Below are 20,507 nucleotides of genomic sequence, written 5' to 3'. Positions count from 1 at the left end.
TACATGGGTAGAGCCACAGGTTCACATTGCAGGAGGCTTTACCATGCAACATGCGAGTCTGAGTTCAAACTTCAGAAACCTTCATTTAAAATCTATCCAAATATGTAATTGGCTTGGTAGAATGTAATAGGAAAAACTATAGAAAAACATCAATCTATATCCATCTTCTAATTTTGAAAACAAAGTTTTGGTTTATATTTGAAATTTGCTTCTGGAAAGATTATTATATTGCCTTGTATGACTTGGTATAAATCTCAAGAAACCCCACTAAAGTGATTGCACTCCAAGTAGTGTTAGAGTCTGAACTGTCTGAGTTCAACTTGCTTAAATATTTGTGAATGTTTTTTTAAAGGAGTTAGTTCAGGTCCTTAGGAGAAACCCAGAAACCGAACTCCTAGCCACGTTTAATGATGTGGTTATAAAATTTTACTTCCCATCCTCCATTTAAAAAATGAAAAAAATCCTCATTCTTTCATTCCTGTATCTTCATTGAATGTAGTTATATTAGTTCAGAACAATCAGAAACTGAATTCAGAATAACAAACGAAAATTAATTCTACCTTGCCTGCTGTTGCATAGTAAAATGCTGACATCTTACAGTCAATGGCAAAACAGAGACTATTTTCCCTGTTCTATCAGCAGATGCAATCTGATTGTAGTGCACCAGGTTATGGTAGAGCTGAACAGTCAGTAGGAAAAATGATAGTGTAGGCACTTTGCTCCTACCAACATTTATTTTTGTGAGCAGTTTTACTTCATCCAGAACGGAGTTCACCTCCCTGAACTGTAGATTTATATAGCTGAGCCGATCTCTTTAGGAACCCTTTATTGGAAAAAGATATTCCCCTTCCTCATAACCTAAACTCTTTGCAAATTAAATTTGTCCATTTTGAACCAGCAGAATATATATGCATGGATCAGTAAATCTCTTCCTCTTCCAGGATGCTATGTCACGTGAATGTTTAACACTTCTAGACATTTTTTCTTTTCAATAACAATTCCTTTTCCTAATGTTTCAGATTCTTATTGGAGGAAACATCTCTGGCAATACAGTGTTAGAAGATGATTTCACCACACTGGATAGTAGAAAGTGGCTGCTCCATCCTGGTGGAACAAAGATGCCAGTCTGTGGCTCTACTGGGGATGCTCTAGTGTTCATTGAGAAAGCCAGCACCCGCTATGTTGTCACCACTGACATCGTTGTCAACGAAGACTCTTTCTTGCAAATAGATTTTGCAGCATCCTGCTCTGTCACGGACTCCTGTTATGGTAATGACTTCTTAGGAAATCCTGTCCTTCCTCTTCCTCTCCTGTACAGGAAAGTTCACTTGTTTTCTCGTTCCATTATTCATCGTAATGAGAACTGAGAAACAAAAGAAAGCTGCATGTTTCTGTTAGGAATTGTAATATCAGCTTTTTTATTCTAGGTGTCTGAAGCCTAAGATAAACTAAAGTATATCATTCTCTCCAAGCACTTAAGTTGCAGTTCAATTCATTTAAGGAAAAGACTAACAGCTGTCTTACTCAAATCCATTTACCAGTGTATGGTATCCACTGCTTGGGGTGATGTTGTGGTTCTAATAATAAGCAGCTGGGTGTTTCCAGCATATGTTTCTTAGTTTGTGGTTTTGCGTTTTTGGTGAAGTCTCAGTTCAGATCTCACTTGCATCTGTATGACTAAGAAATCATTTATGTCAGCATACATGTGACACATGCTAAGTCAGCATCAGCTGCAAAAAATTGTATCATCCATGTGAAATAAGGTGTATATATATGTATGTATGCATGTATGAATGTGTCCATAGATATATGCACATATATGTGTATATACACATACAAACATAATGGTGCAATTTTTAATTACCTAGCTTCCTTTTTTTCCATATGATGTGTATTCAGTGCAGAGCATGCTTTTATATGTGTATGTGTATATATACACACATAGACATACATACATATACACATATAAATAAAAACATGCTCTGCATTCAGTGCACATCACATGGAAATTAAAATTGGTTCATTATGTGAATTTTAAGACGCAGAAGAAACAGGTCTTCCTAGCTTTTGAATGCTTGCTTGTACATCTTAAATTACATTATTTTTCTGTAGGATTTCAGGGCATAGATTTTTTTAATGAGGAGGAGAAAACAATATGTTGCAGCATATAGCATGTATTAATTGACTGGGTTGATGACTATTCCTCTAGAATTCTGCATAAAAATGGAAAAAGGTTTTACGTGAAGTCCCAGAAGTGGCTTCTCTGATTTTGCTATTTTGAAGCCAATGGAAGTAACTGAGATATTTTCCTCACATGCTTAACAGTTGGTTTTTTTGGTGTTAAAAACACTGCAGCATCCTAAGATCATCTCTGCTAAGTTTAAAAGTGTTTTGGCAGCTTAGCTATATACTGGCAAAGAAACAGTTCCTTCTTTTTTTTGTTTCTTTGTCTACTACACTTACCGTTATCTTAACTTAGTATTAAATTAGGCAGGACACTACCTAATCATGCTTCCAGTCATGATGAGCAAAGCGTTTCATTTTGGTGATGGAGATTTAACACTAAAAACTCACTTACCCTTGTTTGTATCCACTTGTCCTTGTATTTCTATAGTACTGTCTTCTGTGCTTAGACATCAAGTAGGACTGATTGGGTGATTAAGGGTCATCCTCTGTGCATGAGGGTAGAAGAAATGGGTCTGTACACAGATTTACCGCCCCGTCACTGCAACCACGCTCCATGTTTTACACAGCCAGAATGCCTGGCAGCTGGAACATTTACTTCAAGTTACAGTTCTGTGCCTATTATTATTTACTTTTTAATGGCTGCATAAAAGTTTTAACTTGAAGTATTTAGCTTGACTAACCTTTATTTTCCATAATAAAAGTTTATAAGCCATAAACATCAAAACAACAAAATTGCTGATTTTTGCTGGGAAATGAATACATTAGTTTGATGTGGCTAGACTGTGTTTGAATGAAAACAAGCTCACTGACTAACAAACTCGATTTAAAATTGTTTATGCTGGATAATGAAATAAGCTGGTGTAGAGGGGGGTGGAAGAGTGACTAAACCACCTTGTGACAGAGCCAAAAGTTTGAATTTGAGTGTTGCTCTGCCTTACACAACGAGTACATCCAGCTGAATCTCATCCTTCAGCCTGAAAAACAAAAAAAGTTGCTGGTCATGATGCTGTCACATCACTTTCTTGCATGCTGCAGCTGCAGAAGTTGGCTTCACTTAATCCGGGCGACTTGACAGATGACTTTGTCTTTGCACCTGTGGTCCCTTGAGTTAGCTGGTGGATGCGGAGGTGTACTGCAGCCGCCTTCTCCTGAGCTATACCTGCTCAGCAACATGTAACATATCCGCCAGCGCTGCCACCGAAGTGCTTTGTGCTTCTGACACAAGGGTTTGAAAAGTTTTGAGCGGTTATTTTGTCAGCATAGACTTTTGACAAATACTCTCGCGTTACCAGTTTATTGTAGACCTGTGGATGTAAGCCTCTAAATTAAGTAACTAATCATCTTTCCACCCTTAGCTATTGAACTGGAATATTCAGTGGACCTTGGGCTGACCTGGCATCCAATTTTGAGAGACTGTCTTCCCACTAACGTGGAATGCAACAAGTACCATCTCCAGAGGATTCTCATTTCAGATACTTTCAACAAGTGGACCCGGGTTACTTTGCCTCTGCCTCCCTATACTAGGTATTTCCCTCTGGTTTTCTGCAGAATAAATCTAAATGCATAATGATGTATTGAGGCATGATACGTTATAGTGTTAAAATAATTGTACCTTGCTATTTTTGTTTACTCCATGTATACAGCAACAAATAAGTATAAGTAAATGAAGCCCTCTCCTGCTTTGCATAAAAATTGCAAAGCTACTATGTGGGTTTACTTTTCTTAGTTATTTCAAGATAGGAAATTCTTGTCCGTCTTGTCCTGGGGAGGGACAGGAGGAACTTTTTAAAGAATCTCATGTTATCGTCAGCCTGACTAAATTCTGGTTGTTTTGGTGGCTAATTGGACTGGCTGAATCCCCACTGCACCCTGTGCTTGCTGTTGTTGGCTATGAGCTGGTGTTTTAAATGTACCACTTTTCAGGCTTCTTGTTTTTCTGTGCATTCCTTGTATCCTTTGTGTCTCTCTCAGCTTTGATGCTCTCGTCATTGCTTTTACACATGCCCCATTTTCACCTCCTCTTCCTTTTCCTACATTCTTTTGTCTTTGAGGGAAGAAAAATTGTGGGAATTGTTGGGAGGCTGCAGTGAAAGGAGCTGTTTGGGACTGACAGTGCTATTGGAAGTGCTGCCATGGGGTTCCCTGCAGTCCCTTGAAAACTGCTGGATTTTTCTTTTGTTTGTCAAAAAAATCTGTCCAGGGACAACTGGGTAGTTCAGTCTTCCAGTCTGAGTCCTTCTTGATGTGCTGTCTTGCAGTGATAGCTGTGACCATCCCCTGCACAGTCATACCTGGTAAAGCCGGCGCAGAGCTAGCCCAAAGCAAAGCCCTGCAAACACAAGTGGCGTGGACGTCAGGCTCTCAGCACAACTTGATTCTACAGCTTTGCTGCTATCACTGAGCCCAGTCTCCTCACGTAGGCATAGACTGAGCTAACTGCAGGCACAGAAGTACCACAGCGTAGGCAGAGCCTATGCCTGTTTGAGAAGGTTGCTAGGAAAGATGCCAGCTAATGCACATATGAGTTTGGAAACGGAGACCTTTATTTTTTAGCAGTTGTACTGAGAGTGCCTATACAGTTGCCACACATTTTGAAACTAGTAGTGGAAAAGTCCGTGTGCTATTACTAATCATTTGGGGCACCTAGACTCTTCCCTATCTTCAGTGCAGTGCTTCACATCAAGTAATAGTATTTTTTTAGGACTTGTTCCCAGCATTGATCTCCTCTGCTTCCTCTTTTGTACTGCTTCATCACATATTGTCTGTAAAATCCATTACCCCAACAGTTCTTGTATAAAGTCTGTAAATTTGTTTTCAGGAGGGGCTTTCTGGGGCTGAATAGGATAAATCAGGACTGGGGTTGATGTTCCAAACCAATTGAATTTGGACCTGAAGGAACCTACCACCTGAGATAAATTCAGGTTTATAAATAACTGATTTTAAGACTGAAAAGCTTTTTGAGCAGTATATGTCAAAAGAAGAAGTCTGATGCCCTACTGAGGCAAAGATTGCTCTTCTGTCCAATCCAGTAACTATGTTTGTTGGCTCAAGTAATACCATTTCCCAAAGATATTAAGATAGGGATTGCATGAGAGAGGTTATTACAACCTTAGCTCACAAGCAAGGGAGACGTTAAGCTTTAGAATAAGGAATAGGGCAGCTAATAGGCCCTTTAGTCTAGATGTGATATAATTTTTATGCTGCTTTATTATTTCAAGCTGTGTAATAGCAGGTGTGTGTCTCCAATTGTTTGTGCCTATATGTTTTAGGGACACACAGCCTACGTAGTCAATAGCTTGGCCTGGTGTACAGCACCCATACTTACATAGCCTTTTAGGGCCCATGTACCCCAGAGTGCTATCTAACCTCTGGCCTGTAGAAGGCAGTGGAGACTTAGTTTTAACTTAGACTCAGAGCTGATTTTAAAATGCAAATGCAAATACAAAGCCTCTCCCAGGAGCATCAGCTCCATCATTTGTTAGTGAAGTGCCAAACCTAAAGCAGGCAGTGTAAGATATAGGTGCTTGTCTTTATTCCTGAAGGACTTCCTCACAATTTATGCATTTCTTTTAAAAATGTTATTTGGTGAGCAGCTAGGCAGCACAGCAGTAGATTTCTCTTTGGATAAACTCGTTATTCATTCACCTCATGTGACATGTTTGTAAAGAAATAACTCATGGGATACCATTGACCTTACGATAAAAGGCCTATTTTTACACTGAATACATTCTGAGGATTTTGCTGTTTATTTGTTTTGGTGTTTACAATAATTGTGATTTCTCTTTGAATTTCAAAAGAAAACAGACTATACAAAGTTCAAGGCTGCCATCTAGTGCTGTACAGCAAAACATGGACTACCTTGAATTTAAAATGGTATTTTTGATAAGTTAGAGAAATGCATTTACTCACAGCTACTCAAATATAGGTGTCTACTGCTGCATGAACTGAATAGCTATTTGGTGTCCCCTGACTGTTTCGGCTAGGTTTTCATCATCTATATTGGGAGCTGAGACACTTAATTCACATATAGCTACATCAAAGCAAGGTGTTTGAATAGGGAGCTAAGCCCCCTTTAATCAACAAAATGAAAATGATTTACTGAAAGGAGGCAGGATCACACCATAGATCATTTCTTAAAATTTCCAGCTAAGCCCTGGATGGAGGGGAGGGAGGAAACTGCAAAACCAGGGTCACACCACAAGCCCTGCACGGGCGCTCTCACCTGTCCCCTGTAGATCTATAAATGGCAGCATCTTGCCTAGGAGCCAACCCACTCCCTTGAGCTGCTCTTACCTAAGTGTAGTTGGGAGAACTCATAGAGAAAAAGTTGCCTTAGCTTGTTGACTTGGACTGAAGCGATAAAACCCAGGCCTAGGGTGAAACTTGGAGGATTTGGGTGATTCTGGCTTGATCCAGCTCCCAGCTATCCCTCAAGTTTGGATTTGCACTGGGACATGGTTATGACTGGTCTGAGCTTCCCTTTGGGCATATCACCTTCTTCCTACCCTGTTCTCCACTGCACCAGCCACACCCCACTTGCTTTGCTCTCACCAGCAATCCTTTTCCCACCTCCCACACTCTCAGCATGCTACCAAGCACCCGTGCTTTGTCCTGCTCTCAAAACGTGGGCACCCTGCTCTTGGCTTTTCAGGGACTTTGTCATTGCCCAGGAATCAGCCCTGGGTTGTGCTGATATCAGACAAATCTTCCAGGAGCAGTCTATCCTCAAGATTGACATTTCTTTTCAGTCAAAATAAAGATTAGCTTAGCTAGAGATATTACCTTTCTGTTTTCCTTTCTCTCTCAAAGGTCTCAAGCAACTCGTTTCCGCTGGCACCAGCCTGCTCCTTTTGATAAGCAGCAAACATGGGCAATCGATAATGTCTACATTGGGGATGGCTGCATAGACATGTGCAGTGGCCATGGGAAGTGCACGCAAGACAACTGTGTGTAAGTGCCATTTGTTCCCTGTCCTGCCCAGCACTGTAGCGTTTCACTCCCCCTCTGTCATTTTAATGAACTTCTCAGAAAGATTTTGATAACAGTTTTTAAAAGGAAGGTGGATTTTGCTGTTAAAACTGAGCAGGGCACCGGGACCAGTTGGGAATAGAAATAAGAAGAGGAACAGTAAGTGCGGGGGTTGGCTCTGCCAGACCTCTGCCTGTTCACACGTCGTGGGCGATGCTGCTGGTCCTTTCCTCAGTGGCAATGCATCGCCTCTGCTGCTGCTTGTGCTGCATCTTGGCTGCCCTCCCACCAGGCAGGGAGAAGGGACCCCTTGAGTTTGCACACCCCTCTAGGGACATACAGTTGTGGAGCTTCCCAGAAGATGTCATCCTTATTCCCGAGGGGTTTCACACCGTGTCCCCGTGCCCTTGTCCTGGCGCTGGGTGCAGAGGAGCTGGGCTGGAGGTGGGATGTGTCCACTAAGCAGAAGGATGTAAGGCAGTTCTTCACAAGGCCCGATTTTGCCTTGGGACTGCTGTTGGCTTGACGGCCTGATGCCTCTGCTGCATGGTAGGGTTTGCCGGTGGAGGCAGACTGGCTTGATCCTCAAGCTGTCTGTATAACAGCCCACATAGAGCCCTGCAAAGCTAAAACAACAACCAGATCTCCCCAGATTTGTCTGTCTGGCAACAGAGATGTACCTTCCAGATGGATGCATTGCTTTTTTCCAGCCACAAATGGCAACAGAAATGAGAGAATGATTGTATAATTACACTCTGACTATGTTTGTTAGAAATATATTCCACTGCAGAATAGACATATTATTGTGTTGTCCTCTACCCTGACAGCACTGAAGTACCAAGGCATGATCTCCCTGGTGAGATCTGCGTAGTAGCAGAACACATTTCCATGCTGTTATCCAATCTTTGACACATTATAAGAAGGTTTTTCAGAGGAGAAAAAAAAAGGGAGGACTATATAAACAACAGGAAAGCACCCATCCACTAAAATTTTACAGAAGCTTACTTAAAATTTAACATTAGCAGGACATTCTTAGGCTTGGCACATTCTCTTAGGTTTATCTATCCAAGTACAATGTATTTTACTGATTTTACTCTGTGCTGGAGTGTACTCTCTATTAGCAGCTTGAATGATACATAATACTAGACTTCCTAAAGTCATTTTTGTTTCATATTAACTACAAAAAGTGGCAGATGTTTGAAACCCCCATATACCAGTTGTGTACTAGTAAATGATGCAGAAAGCCTGTACACGGAATAAGATGGGACCTTAATGTGGAATAACATGGCACTGATTAAACCTCCTTTGCCAGCTGAATTTTGCATTTGTTTTCCTCTGCAGTTGCGATGAGCACTGGGGTGGGCTGTACTGCGATGAGCCAGAGACCCCGCTTCCGACACAACTGAAAGATAATTTCAATCGCTCACCATCGAACCAGAACTGGCTGACGGTGAACGGGGGCAAACTGAGCACGGTCTGCGGGGCGGTAGCCTCTGGGATGGCTCTTCACTTCAGCGGGGTGTGTGTTCAGCACGGGGGCCAACTCACTCCATTTGACAGTATAAATGGGACTGATTTAAAAAGTTAAATAAATAAATAGCAAGGTGTTAAAAAATATCAGCATAACATGTTAAATATATAACACAAAAAAAATTATATCCTTTGGCTAGCTGAAGGTCAAAGTCAGAGAGGTCCTACAATGAGGGCCAGCCAGAAACACTCCAGGAAAGCAGATACTGTGTTCCTGGCTATGCTGCAGCCAGGAAAATGAGATCTAGTGTGTGTGCCTCCTGAAAGGAGCCATGGAGGGGCCTTTGGAGGTGGAGCTGATAGACTGAAGCACAGTCCAAGTATGTAGATATTCAATTCCACTCGCTCATAATAGCCTCCTCTTAGTACTTACAACTTCCAGAGACTGGAGTTTGGTGCGGCTTCTAATCAGACCACAGAGGTAAATTAATAACTAGGTATTTGCATGTGTATAACTTGCACTTGGTCCTTGGAAATACATCCATGTGTAGCCTCATCCTTCAGATATTTCATTGTTGGTTTTTTTCAGAGTAAGCTCAGAGTAAAATTTCCTGGTTTAGCTACATATGTAGGTATATAACCCAGACTGCTGCTGAATTACAGTTTGCTTACAAATAACTGCAGGATTGTAAACATGATAAAGTAGTATTTTAGAAACATGTAAAACTTATGCTTGTAGATCTCTTCCATGCAAATGTATAGCTAGGTTCAAACTGATGTGTTTTCTAAAATAAACTAATAGAAGCGTTACATTTCCACTTCCTTCCAGTAGAACTAAGGAGGCACCACTTAACTAACAGACTAAGGAGTGTGAAATATATAAGGGATTATGGGAAAACACACATATTAAAATTGTGGTGCCATTTGCTGGTTTGCATAAATTGAGCACATAATCAGCGATTCATTAATTCTGCCTGCAAAACCTTGTGTTTTACCCTGGAGGCATGGATTTTTGTAACTCTTGTATTCAGAAGAAAGGTGAATACAATTGTTGATACTGAATGTTGTAAAGCTGTAGGTACAAGTAGCAACGTGTATGAATACACAACAGGAATTTTTAAGAAAGACCATAACTGAAATTATGTCCTCAGGGAAGAACGTTTATTGTTCTGTTGTAGCTTTACCTTTGTTATAATTAGTATAATTTTGTACAATTTTGAAGGTTTTAAAACATGAAGTTATATTAATAGTGACTGCATAGTCTAACACTTTATGTTCATAAGTTTTGCCAGCCAACACCAGCCAACATATTTTTTCATTGCTTTTAAGGGCTGCAGCCGTATGTTAGTTACAGTGGACTTGAACCTCACCAGTGCAGAGTTCATCCAGTTTTATTTCATGTATGGATGTCTGATAACTCCCAATAACCGCAACCAAGGAGTGCTGCTAGAGTATTCTGTGAATGGTGGAATCACCTGGAGCCTCTTAATGGAAATTTTCTATGATCAGTTCAGCAAGCCGGGGTTTGTAGATACCTTCTTCTGCCTGTATAATTTCCTGTACTAAAGTAAAGTGGTCTCGAATGTTTCATAAGAACCCGTGGGACATATTACTGCTGTGGTTCGGATGTCAGATCTTTAAGAGTTCAGCCTGTCCAGTCCTGCAAGCATTTATGAATGGCTTTAGCGCATGTGCCTGAGCATCAGCATTTGTGCAGCTGCTAGGCCAGAAATACAAGGGTAGTAAGGAGTCTGTAGCAGTCTGGTAGATTTAGAAGTGGTTGCAGGAAGATAAATTAATAGCTACTGTAATGATGTTCATCCTGTTCTTTAAGATACTTTCATTTGCAATCTCGTTTCTTACTGATGAGAGCGGAAAGTCATTGCTTGAAGTAGTTAGAAAATGGTGTGTAGAGGAAGAACTGAATTTCTGTAGGTATCTATCAGAAGGATGGATACGCTCAAGCCCTATTTTAAGATATTTGTAAGATTCAAATCATGCATAGATATGGGTGGACCTTTTCCTCACTGACTAATTTAAAAGACTCATAGAAAATGGGGCTGGGAGGGACCCATTATTTGTTATTTCATTTGAACACACTAAGAAATCACTAGCACTTTTAATTGGACAAAAGATTTAAGTGTACTATCATCTACTGTTGTAATGAAAAACAAAAACCCAAGAAAATTGTACTGCAGCATTGCTATCTGCTGAATGGCTCCAGGTTGAAAATAGCAATCTTCATTTTACTTCAACATTCTCCTTCTTAACGCTTCCCTTAATTACGACCTTATGGTCACACCCTACTAGTCTAGACCATTGCATTTGGTCCCATAAGCACAGCTGGAGCACGTGAGGTGGCTCAAACCATGCCACAGTCTGGCTGATGGCCCTTCCCACCTCACTCTGAGCTCCTGTCCCAGGGATGACGTTGGGAGTGATCAAGAAAGTTTTCATTTCAGCAGTCTCCCGTAGGGGAACGTAGGCTAGATCGCCCAGTCTTTTTCTTCTTTCCCAACTTCCACATACTCTAGGAAACAATGGGAGTGGACCTGGTCAAAGCACCCGGCACAGAGCATTGATAAGTGTCCTCCTCCTGTGGCTTTCCTACAACTAATTTCCACTTTCTATTTCAGCTTTGTGAACATACTCCTTCCCTACGATGCCAAAACCATTGGGACGCGCTTCCGCTGGTGGCAACCTAAACACGATGGCCTGGACCAGAACGACTGGGCTATCGACAATGTGTTGATCTCCGGCTCAGCTGACCAGAGGACGGTGATGCTTGACACCTTCAGCAGCGCTCCCCTGCCACAGCATGAGCGCTCCCCTGCTGACGCAGGGCCCACCGGGAGGATCGCCTTCGACATGTTCATGGAAGACAAAACTACAGGTAAAAGTTACACGTGGATCTGAATTAAAGACCAAGAAGTCAGTGCAGCAATTTCCAAATCTTGCTGAGCCTCTGAATCTTTGCCTCACTGTAACGGATATTACAGGCAATCCCATTGCTATAGGGGTCTTGTCTTTTGTTTTTAGTTCACAAAATGCAAAATGAAAAGATGGAATGTAACTTTTCTCTTTTTACTGCATGAATTTACTTAGAAGATTAATTTCTCTTCAAAGAAAGAAAAAAGAATTAAAAAGAGCCAGGTTATTCTAAGCAGATTTCTTAATCTGAGTATCTGTTTCCTGTTTCCTCACTTTTTTCAACATTCTTTAGGGAAGTTACGTTACATTTTACAACTAAATTTTGTAGAGGATGTATTTCTGGATGTTTACAGCTTAACAGCTAACAGTGCTGGGGTACCATTAGTGCAGACATGTAAGCAACATCCATTAAAAAGTTCTCCTGTAATGTTCAGTGCAACAGAAGTTTTATGTTTTGAGTAAGTCTCAGATCCTTACTTCTTGAACATTAAAAAATAATGCTATAATGCTTATGTAAGAGAGTAGTAAGAGGTGCTTTGAGCAATAAACATGATAAATGTAATAAAGATGTACATGGGAAAGATGAGGTACTGACATTCTCAGGAACAATGCTAAATAATTCTCACATAGGCTGAAAAATAAAGCCACGGATCACCTTTAGTGGTTAACACTACTCCCTGTTTTCTTTAATTTATGTTGTCATTATATATTACTGGCATCGCCATTTATTTTCAAGTGAATGAACACTGGTTATTCCATGATGATTGCTCAATTGAGAGGTTTTGTGATTCTCCTGATGGCGTCATGATCTGCGGGAGCCATGATGGCAGAGAGGTCTACGCAGTCACCCACGACCTGACTCCTACAGAAGGCTGGATTATGCAGTTCAAGGTAAGATCTCTGTCTGCAATGTAATTATTCAAAACCACAGTTTTCTCCAGATCTAAAGAGATTTTTCAGGAGGTAGGATGATGTATAGGCCTACGCATGAGCCATTCCCCGCGGGGAAAAGCGTTATTATTAGGCCATCCTCATTTTTCTCACCTACCTCGTGTTGGTCAGCTTTAATACCACAGGCTGTTCTCAGAGGTGACGCACTTTTCTCTTCCAGCACAGCAGTTGTATGGAAATCATGTAACAAGGATATTACACGTGTACAAGGTGCCTATTTTGTTACAGCTGCTTGGTGAGGGAAAAACAGCTCCAAAGTAGTCCACACCACTCCTATGTTGTCATGCATTCACATCAAACCTGCACCCAAACTGCCCTTCATACACCCCTTTACCTAAATTAAAGAAATAACCAGCAATATATGGAAGTTGTAAGAGCCCTTTGTACAACTCTCCCATAAAGACGTTCTGCCTAACATAACCAAGCTGGGTTGCCTCCTCTGAAATAGTCAAATCTTAGGTTGTACAGAAGGGGAGATTAACGTTATTAGTTATGGGGCACTGGGGTATCAGGCGCACATGTCAAAACCTGGAAATCCAGAAAGGTGAGCTAACTAGAAGAAAAATAAATATGGTGCCTGTTCTCAATGTTGGTAATATTGATAAGATCTGCAGGTGACTGGTACCATACAAGCACTGTTACTGCCACCATTTCAAGCAAAATTCTAACCACCACCACAATTAATTCTAATTTACTTATGCTCTCTTCTTTATTAGGTTTCTGTTGGATGTAAAACCTCAGAAAAACTTGCACAAAATCAGGTCCACGTGCAGTATTCCACTGACTTTGGCGTTAGCTGGAGTTACTTAGTACCTCAGTGTTTACCAGCTGATCCAAAATGTTCTGGTAGTGTTTCGCAGCCATCTGTCTTCTTTCCCACAAAAGGATGGAAAAGAGTAACTTACTCACTACCTGAAAACCTTGTGGGCAAGTAAGTATGAATTCGCTACTCATTTTGTCTTGGATTCAGTACCTTCTGAAAAACACAACGGGGGATACATCTGCCTATTCATTGTCTTTCAAGGGAAGTGCAGCAGCGTTCACGTTCATTGCGTGTGCTGCATAATTTTATTTCCTATCAATCAAGATTGGCCATGACTCTTGGTCTGAACAACCAGCAAAGTTATCCTTGCTTCTCTGCAGTCTGCTCCTGTATAACATGTTCTGGCTCTGTTCAGACAGCTGTGGTCAATTAGAGAGTAAATTTATGAGGTTACTGAGTGGGAAAGTTACCCTTACTGTCTGCAGTAGTCCGCACATATGCAAACCATTTGTCTTTTTCTGCAAGATTAAAATCTCTTATATTCTTTGAGTCATCTGCTCAGGAAGTATAACCAAAATTGAAATTCTCTTGCAAGAAGCCAGAATAGCTTTTTCCTGCTTCAGCAGTGTCTGTAGTCTGTCCATATATCATAGGTAGTACATGTGTGAAGAAGAAGATATGGATATGTGTAAAATCAATTTCAACAAATACTGCCAGATATTACTAGTTGAAGCTTCAAGGATAGTACAGTCATAAGTGTATTATGTTTCACCCACCTTTTTTCAGTTGAGCAAAGTTGTTTTATACATATGTCTGTTTTTCTTCATTCCTTTATATCTAGTCCCGTGAGGTTTCGGTTCTACCAGAAATACTCAGATATGCAGTGGGCCATTGATAATTTCTATCTGGGTCCTGGTTGTCTGGAAAACTGTAGAGGTCATGGAGACTGCCTGAATGAGCAATGCATCTGTGATCCTGGGTATTCGGGACCAAACTGCTATCTGACCCAAACACTGAAGGTAATTTTACTGCGTGTTTTGAAGTGTGAATTTTGCCATGTGCTTGGCTGAGAAAGGGAGACAGAGAAGGAGATCGATCCTACTGGAAATTTAGCTTTGATTCCTGTCAGCCTGAAGATACTCAAATCCATTTTCAGCCCTTTTATCATTTTTTAACAAAACTATTACTGCAGTATCCAAGAATGGGTTTGTTCCTTTGCAAATAACACTGCCCGATAAAGCTGTGATAAAGTTCACTGTTCATCCTTAGATCATCATGATCTGAATCACCCTTGCACATATGATTATATTTGATCAAGACCTGTAGAAAGATTGTCTTTATAATGAAAGAGCTTACTGAAGTAGGGAATACAAGAAAATGACATAAAATTACAAAACATTAATTCACCTAGCTGTTAATAGCGTTACCCTATAACAAGTGAGTGAAATCTAGTTAGATATTGCTAATTTAAAAGTTAAAATATTTTAAAAACTTAACATATTTAGAAAAGAATATGTAAGGAACCCCAAATTAGTTTAAAATGCGGTGTTTACCATCTCATTTTTTCTACATCAGATAAGAACAGAATAGGTATGTGCTCCACAGAAACAACAGGTTAAGCAGCATTCTGTCTAAAGAGAATATAACTATTTAACTTTTCAGTTATCATGTCATTTGAATTATAATCTTCTGGTTTTCATCCAAGATAATAACTGCATGAACAAATATCATTATGTGTTTGCAATTTTTAATTAGTAATGTATTCTTCACATTAAGGACATTTGGGATAAAATCCTAGGAATTTTAGGGGAGTTTTACTACTATCTCCTTAAGGCCAGGATTTCACTCATGGCATTGCTTTTACTGCACACCTAGAGGTAAGTGGAAATCAGAGATATATTCTAGATGGTTTTCACTGCAAATATTTGTGCAGGCAGTTGCATAAATGCATATTCACTATAATAACCCTAAAATTTCACTGCAGTACTGGTTTTGCTGGGGAAAAATATAGAATAGCAATTTCTCCCATACATACTAGATATGTACTGGAGTGGTGTTAACACAGTCTTAAATAACCACAGTTATGAATTAGACCCATTCATTTGCACATGCAAATTTTAGCATGCTAGATTACCTCCGAAGTACATTAAAATCTACCCCTAACATATTTTCACATTTAGCCAATTCAGTTCAAGTGGCTAAATGTTCAGCCAAAAGTGATTATGTACAGTCACTCTGAAAAAAAATTTTTACAGTGTTCATGAGTGCTTCAAACATGTTTAGGTCAGTTCTAGCTGTGGTCATCAGAAAGGCTTAATTAAGATCATAATTACCTGTGCTTTATGTTAAACACCTTACTTACAGACTTTCCTGAAAGAGCGCTTTGACAACGAAGAAATTAAACCAGATTTATGGATGTCCTTAGAAGGTGGAAATACCTGTACTGAGTGTGGGATTCTCGCAGAAGACACAACTCTGTATTTTGGAGGTGCGACTGTGAGGCAGGCTGTCACTCAAGATCTGGACCTGCGGGGGGCAAAGTAGGTCATGTTTCCATGTCGTTTTAATGGGGAACTCTGTTAAACACTGGCGGAGCAGCAGGTGACATAACTTGTAGCTCAGGGAATTCCTAGGCCATCACAGGGATAGCATTATCTCAGGTAGACACGAACTTGATTACGATTCTCAAGGCACTCATGCTTTCAGATAGGTTGCAGAGAGCAAGGCTCATCCTAGCACAGTGGAAGGGGTCTGCCATGCAGGTCCCCTTCCCCAGGAACGTCCTGACGTCAGCAACGCCTGTCCTGCAAAGAGGCGAAATACCGCAGTCTCCTGGGCACCACTGTCTCCACCCTGGAGGCACCACCTGTGTCTCCCACTGAGTTCAGAACATAACCTCTGCTGGTTGTCTTCTCTTGGGTGCCCGTATAAGACCCACCCCACTCACATGCTGTAGAACGGGATGACTTAACTGGAGAGCAATGGAATTATGTCAGTTTAGACAAGCTAAGGACATGATGCAGAAGACAACTTCAGTATCATTTCCCTTGGCTGTATGGGTTTAATAAAGCCACACACTCTCACTTCTGTAATTCAGCAAGGATTCACTGAATCACACAACCTTTCAGGAAGGAAGGGGCCTCAGGGACTCTCTAGTCCAACCTCATGCTCAAAGCCAAGTCAACACTGAATTCAGACCAGGTTGCTCTGGGCTTTGACCCATTGGGTCTTGAAAACATCCAAAGACAGAGATCCCACAGTCTCTCTGGACAGCTTGTTCCACTGTTGAGTTACCGTCACAGTGATTTCCCCCCCACACCCCGTTATATCCAGTCGGAACCTTCCTTGTTTTGATGTACGACCACTGTCTCCCAGTCCCAGCCATCTTCTCCAGGCTGAACTAGCCGTGGTCCCTCAGCCGCTCCTCACAGGGCACGTGCTCCAGCCCCAACCATTTCAGTGGCCTCCATTCACCTTGCCTCACTTTATCAACTTCTTTTATGTCCTTCATGGCTGCAAGGTCACCTTGTTAACTCATGTTTAGCCTCCTTTCCACCAGGACCTCAGGGAACTGTTAGCAAAACAGCTCCCAGCCAGTCAGTCGCCAGCTGGGACAATTGCAAGGGGTTAGTCCGTCCCCCCACCAGGGGCAGGACTTTGCTGAATTTCATGAGGTTCCCATGGGAGTTACTAGGCAATGTTTTTGGAAACCTTTGTTCTACTTGTACATTGATGTTACTTGCTTAAAAATGCTGGCATTTTGAACATTTTCAGCACATGTCCTAACAGAAAGCAAACATCTCAATTTGTGCAGATCTTTAACAGATGTAAACTCATATATTTATTTACTCTTAGATTTCTACAGTACTGGGGGAGAATTGGGAGTGAAAACAACATGACAACATGCCACAGACCAACTTGCAGAAAGGAGGGAGTGCTGCTAGACTATTCCATTGATGGAGGCAAGTACATCTTGTAGTTTCAGCTAAGCTACAGCCTTGTTCTGTATTCAAGCACCATGAATATCTGAGTTGTCAGAGAGATCCAAAATAATAAGAATTTTTAATTGTAAAGTTATTTTTGTCCTTGTAAAGTTTTTTCCCCATTTAAAATTTCCATCTGTTGCTCAGGAGTTTTCCTTAATTCTCCTGCCTGATTTCAGTAATCAGCGGCTTCCAGCCAATTTGATTTCTTTATATGATTACAAGATTACTCTTGCAGTGTGTAACAGTTGCCAACTACCCTTATAAGTTAAGATTTGTCTATCAGAAGACCATAGCTATTGTTTTTTATTTCCTATTATCTTCCTTTAACCTTTTAGACAATTCTGCCATACACTTGTTTTTATTACTAAACCTGCATCTTTTCATTCTAGGGATATCCTGGACTTTGCTTCATGAGATGGATTACCAAAAATACATCTCAGTCAGGCATGACTACATCCTCCTCCCTGAACACGCTCTGACCAATACAACTCGCTTGCGCTGGTGGCAGCCTTTTACCATCAGCAATGGGATCGTGGTTTCAGGCCCCGACCGGGCGCAGTGGGCACTGGATAACATCCTGATTGGAGGAGCAGAGATCAACCCCAGCCAGCTGGTAGATACGTTTGACGACGGTAAGACAGGCTGTGACAGCTAATCTGTTGTCTGGCATGATCTCATCTAAGATAAGCCCTGTGAGCTTGCAAGCACACTTTTTTTTAACTCAGCAAATTTTTCATTTTGTGGACTAATGCTGTTTATATACTATTCTTCCATGCTACTAATAGGGGTGTGTATATATACACGTGTATTCAGATATGTATGTATGTGTGTATGTATATGTATATACCTATCAGAAAGACAAGAATTTTTATTTCAGTTCAGCTCATTTCATTTAAATTCCCGTGTAGGAAGGTTTTATTTAATCATATTTTTTAAAAATACTGTTATTTAAACATTTTAATTACCTCTCTGGAGCTGATGTTTTTATTATGTCTGTTAGTAGCTTACTTATTGTGTGTCGTGACAGAGAGCATAAATGTAGTGTTTATATCACTAAAGTACTGTATCTAGTGATTCTGTGGATTCATTACTAAGCCTTGATGTTTACCAAGACAATACAGTAATAGTATCTAACTCATCTTAATAGAAGGCACCTCTCATGAAGAAAACTGGAGTTTTTACCCTAATGCAGTCAGGACTGCAGGGTTCTGTGGAAATCCATCGTTCCATCTCTACTGGCCAAATAAGAAAAAGGACAAAACACACAACATCCTGTCCTCCAGGGAGCTCATTATACAGCCAGGATACATGATGCAGTTTAAAGTAAGAAATGTTCTCTCTCTCCAAAGTAAAGTATGCAATGAAAAATCATCTAATGTGTCGCCAGAAACTCTTCTTCTTCCAACTAGGATGCCCAATTGGATGAATAATTAATAATGACTTTTTGTTAGAATTTAAAGGAAATTCTGAAGTGTAGGGAATGGGAACCAGGAAGTTTGCATGAATGTTAAATGTCAAATTAGTCTGACTGTTTTTATGCTTTGGGGGTTACTAAGAGGGATTGGAAGTCTAATCCCTTTCTCATTAAATTACTGGATCATCAGATACAGTAGGAATTATTTTCTAAGGTGAGAATACATGGCATGCAGAATATGCCATTTCCCCGTAACTAATGAATAAGCAGAAGAGACAAGGTAGAGGCAGGCTGGAGAAGAGTGGCATCTTGAAAATGCAAAAGTGCTCAGGTAGAAGTACCCCTTCTACTTGCTTGTGTCATGGCAAACTATCTAAATAGTCATAGAAACATTTCTGAATATTTTATTTTGTTTTAAGGTAGAATTCTGCATGGGCCAGAGGCAACATGTAGTTGTTGTCCAGAAATGTTCTAGGCCCTTTCCCAAGTACCATGTCTTAAAAGCCAGGAACTAATATGAAAGCAACGTTATCAAAATGGTCATCTACTTTCTTGTTATGTTTTTTTTTCTTGCTCTTCTGTTTGACAAGACAGCTCCAGAATTTTCCATTTTCCACTAATCAATATTTTCACCTTTTCTCAACATCACTGCCTATTTATATTGACTGTCTAGTATATGCCCTCAAAGCCCTGCTTCCCCCACTCACGCAGCATGCCATCTTTGAAGAAATTGTATAAAAGAGGAGTCTGACATGCTTTTTACTACTGAATGCCAAGACCCCCCCAGGCTGCTTATTTTACCCAGCCTATCTTCTTTTTCCTCTATTTTAAGGGCAAAAATTATGATAACCTTCAGCATTTAATAGTTTGTATTACTAAGCTCTCATTGCAAAGGTTTTTTTTCTTCAACAGTCAAGCAAAGATTTTATTTCTAAACTAAGAACTCAGCTCTAGTGTATGGCTGCCATTTGGTTTTGAAGCTCTTAAATTTTAGCTTTCTGTTATCTATTCAGTACTGTACATTGGGTACTGTAATCTTTCCACTCTAACATGACAGAAATATGCTTATTGTTTAAAATACTCAGAATAATTCTGTTCTTAAATTGGATTGACTTCAAGTTTATATCCACATTTTTATCATTACAAATTATAAATTTCATAGGTAATTAACACATAGTCAGGTACTTCACTTTCTGAAATTCGTAGGAGCTACCACATCTTTGTGTTTCAGAAACAATGCTTGTTTACCTATTTAACTTGAACTTTAGGCACTTAGTGTTAGGATTCTGTTTGAAAATAACAGTAGCAATGAAGTAAAATTCGTTAAGTAAAAGCAGTATCTGAAGTACTGCGTCTTTTGCTTTCCATCCGCTTCTGATGGATTTTGTCCAAGGTCTAAGTTGGCAATCTCTTTTATGCACCCTGTAAAGAAAAAAAGGAGAGCAAGACTTCATTATATATCACATTAAATGTCTACCTGACTTATTATAGCAGCCAATTTTATTTGTGCTATAGATCGTGGTGGGCTGTGAGGCAACTTCTTGTGGGGACCTCCACTCTGTGATGCTGGAGTATACAAAGGATGCCAGGTAAATGAGAGCAGAATACATAGACCTAAAAAAAAAAAAGTACAATATTAAAAACCTAGAGAGCTTTTATTTATTAAAGCAATTACTTTGATATTCATCTTGTAACAGGATCTGAACAAAGCCCATTTGAAAGCACTGGGATTTGTCCACATAACTCCCATAAATTCTCTTTATAATTTATCCCAGATGTTGACAGATTCATAGCATTGAGCTTGCAGGTACAGTCATGAGCACGCTCCTTGTAAAAT

At 40.3% G+C, this 20,507-nt stretch overlaps 1 protein-coding gene across 1 annotated transcript in view; it reads left to right on the top strand.

Moving 5' to 3' along the window:
* The window catches only part of RELN (reelin), a 298,352-nt gene that overhangs the window by 262,209 nt on the left and 15,636 nt on the right, over nt 1-20,507 (top strand). Inside the window, exons 45-58 of the mRNA XM_087765536.1 lie at nt 1,020-1,269; nt 3,543-3,711; nt 6,997-7,137; nt 8,497-8,674; nt 9,955-10,148; nt 11,262-11,518; nt 12,293-12,447; nt 13,224-13,438; nt 14,112-14,289; nt 15,635-15,810; nt 17,126-17,232; nt 17,646-17,888; nt 18,404-18,579; nt 20,186-20,259. Of these exons, the coding sequence (XP_087621662.1) occupies nt 1,020-1,269; nt 3,543-3,711; nt 6,997-7,137; nt 8,497-8,674; nt 9,955-10,148; nt 11,262-11,518; nt 12,293-12,447; nt 13,224-13,438; nt 14,112-14,289; nt 15,635-15,810; nt 17,126-17,232; nt 17,646-17,888; nt 18,404-18,579; nt 20,186-20,259 (2,513 nt within the window). The remainder of the gene's footprint in view (nt 1-1,019; nt 1,270-3,542; nt 3,712-6,996; nt 7,138-8,496; nt 8,675-9,954; nt 10,149-11,261; nt 11,519-12,292; nt 12,448-13,223; nt 13,439-14,111; nt 14,290-15,634; nt 15,811-17,125; nt 17,233-17,645; nt 17,889-18,403; nt 18,580-20,185; nt 20,260-20,507) is intronic.

The sequence above is a fragment of the Nipponia nippon genome, unplaced genomic scaffold (genome assembly GCF_047370975.1).
Source record: "Nipponia nippon isolate SJK-2023a ecotype South Korea unplaced genomic scaffold, ASM4737097v1 scaffold_3, whole genome shotgun sequence".
Taxonomy (NCBI): domain Eukaryota; kingdom Metazoa; phylum Chordata; class Aves; order Pelecaniformes; family Threskiornithidae; genus Nipponia; species Nipponia nippon.
Note: the sequence above shows the minus strand (reverse complement) of the source record. Positions and strands in the feature narration are given on the sequence as shown.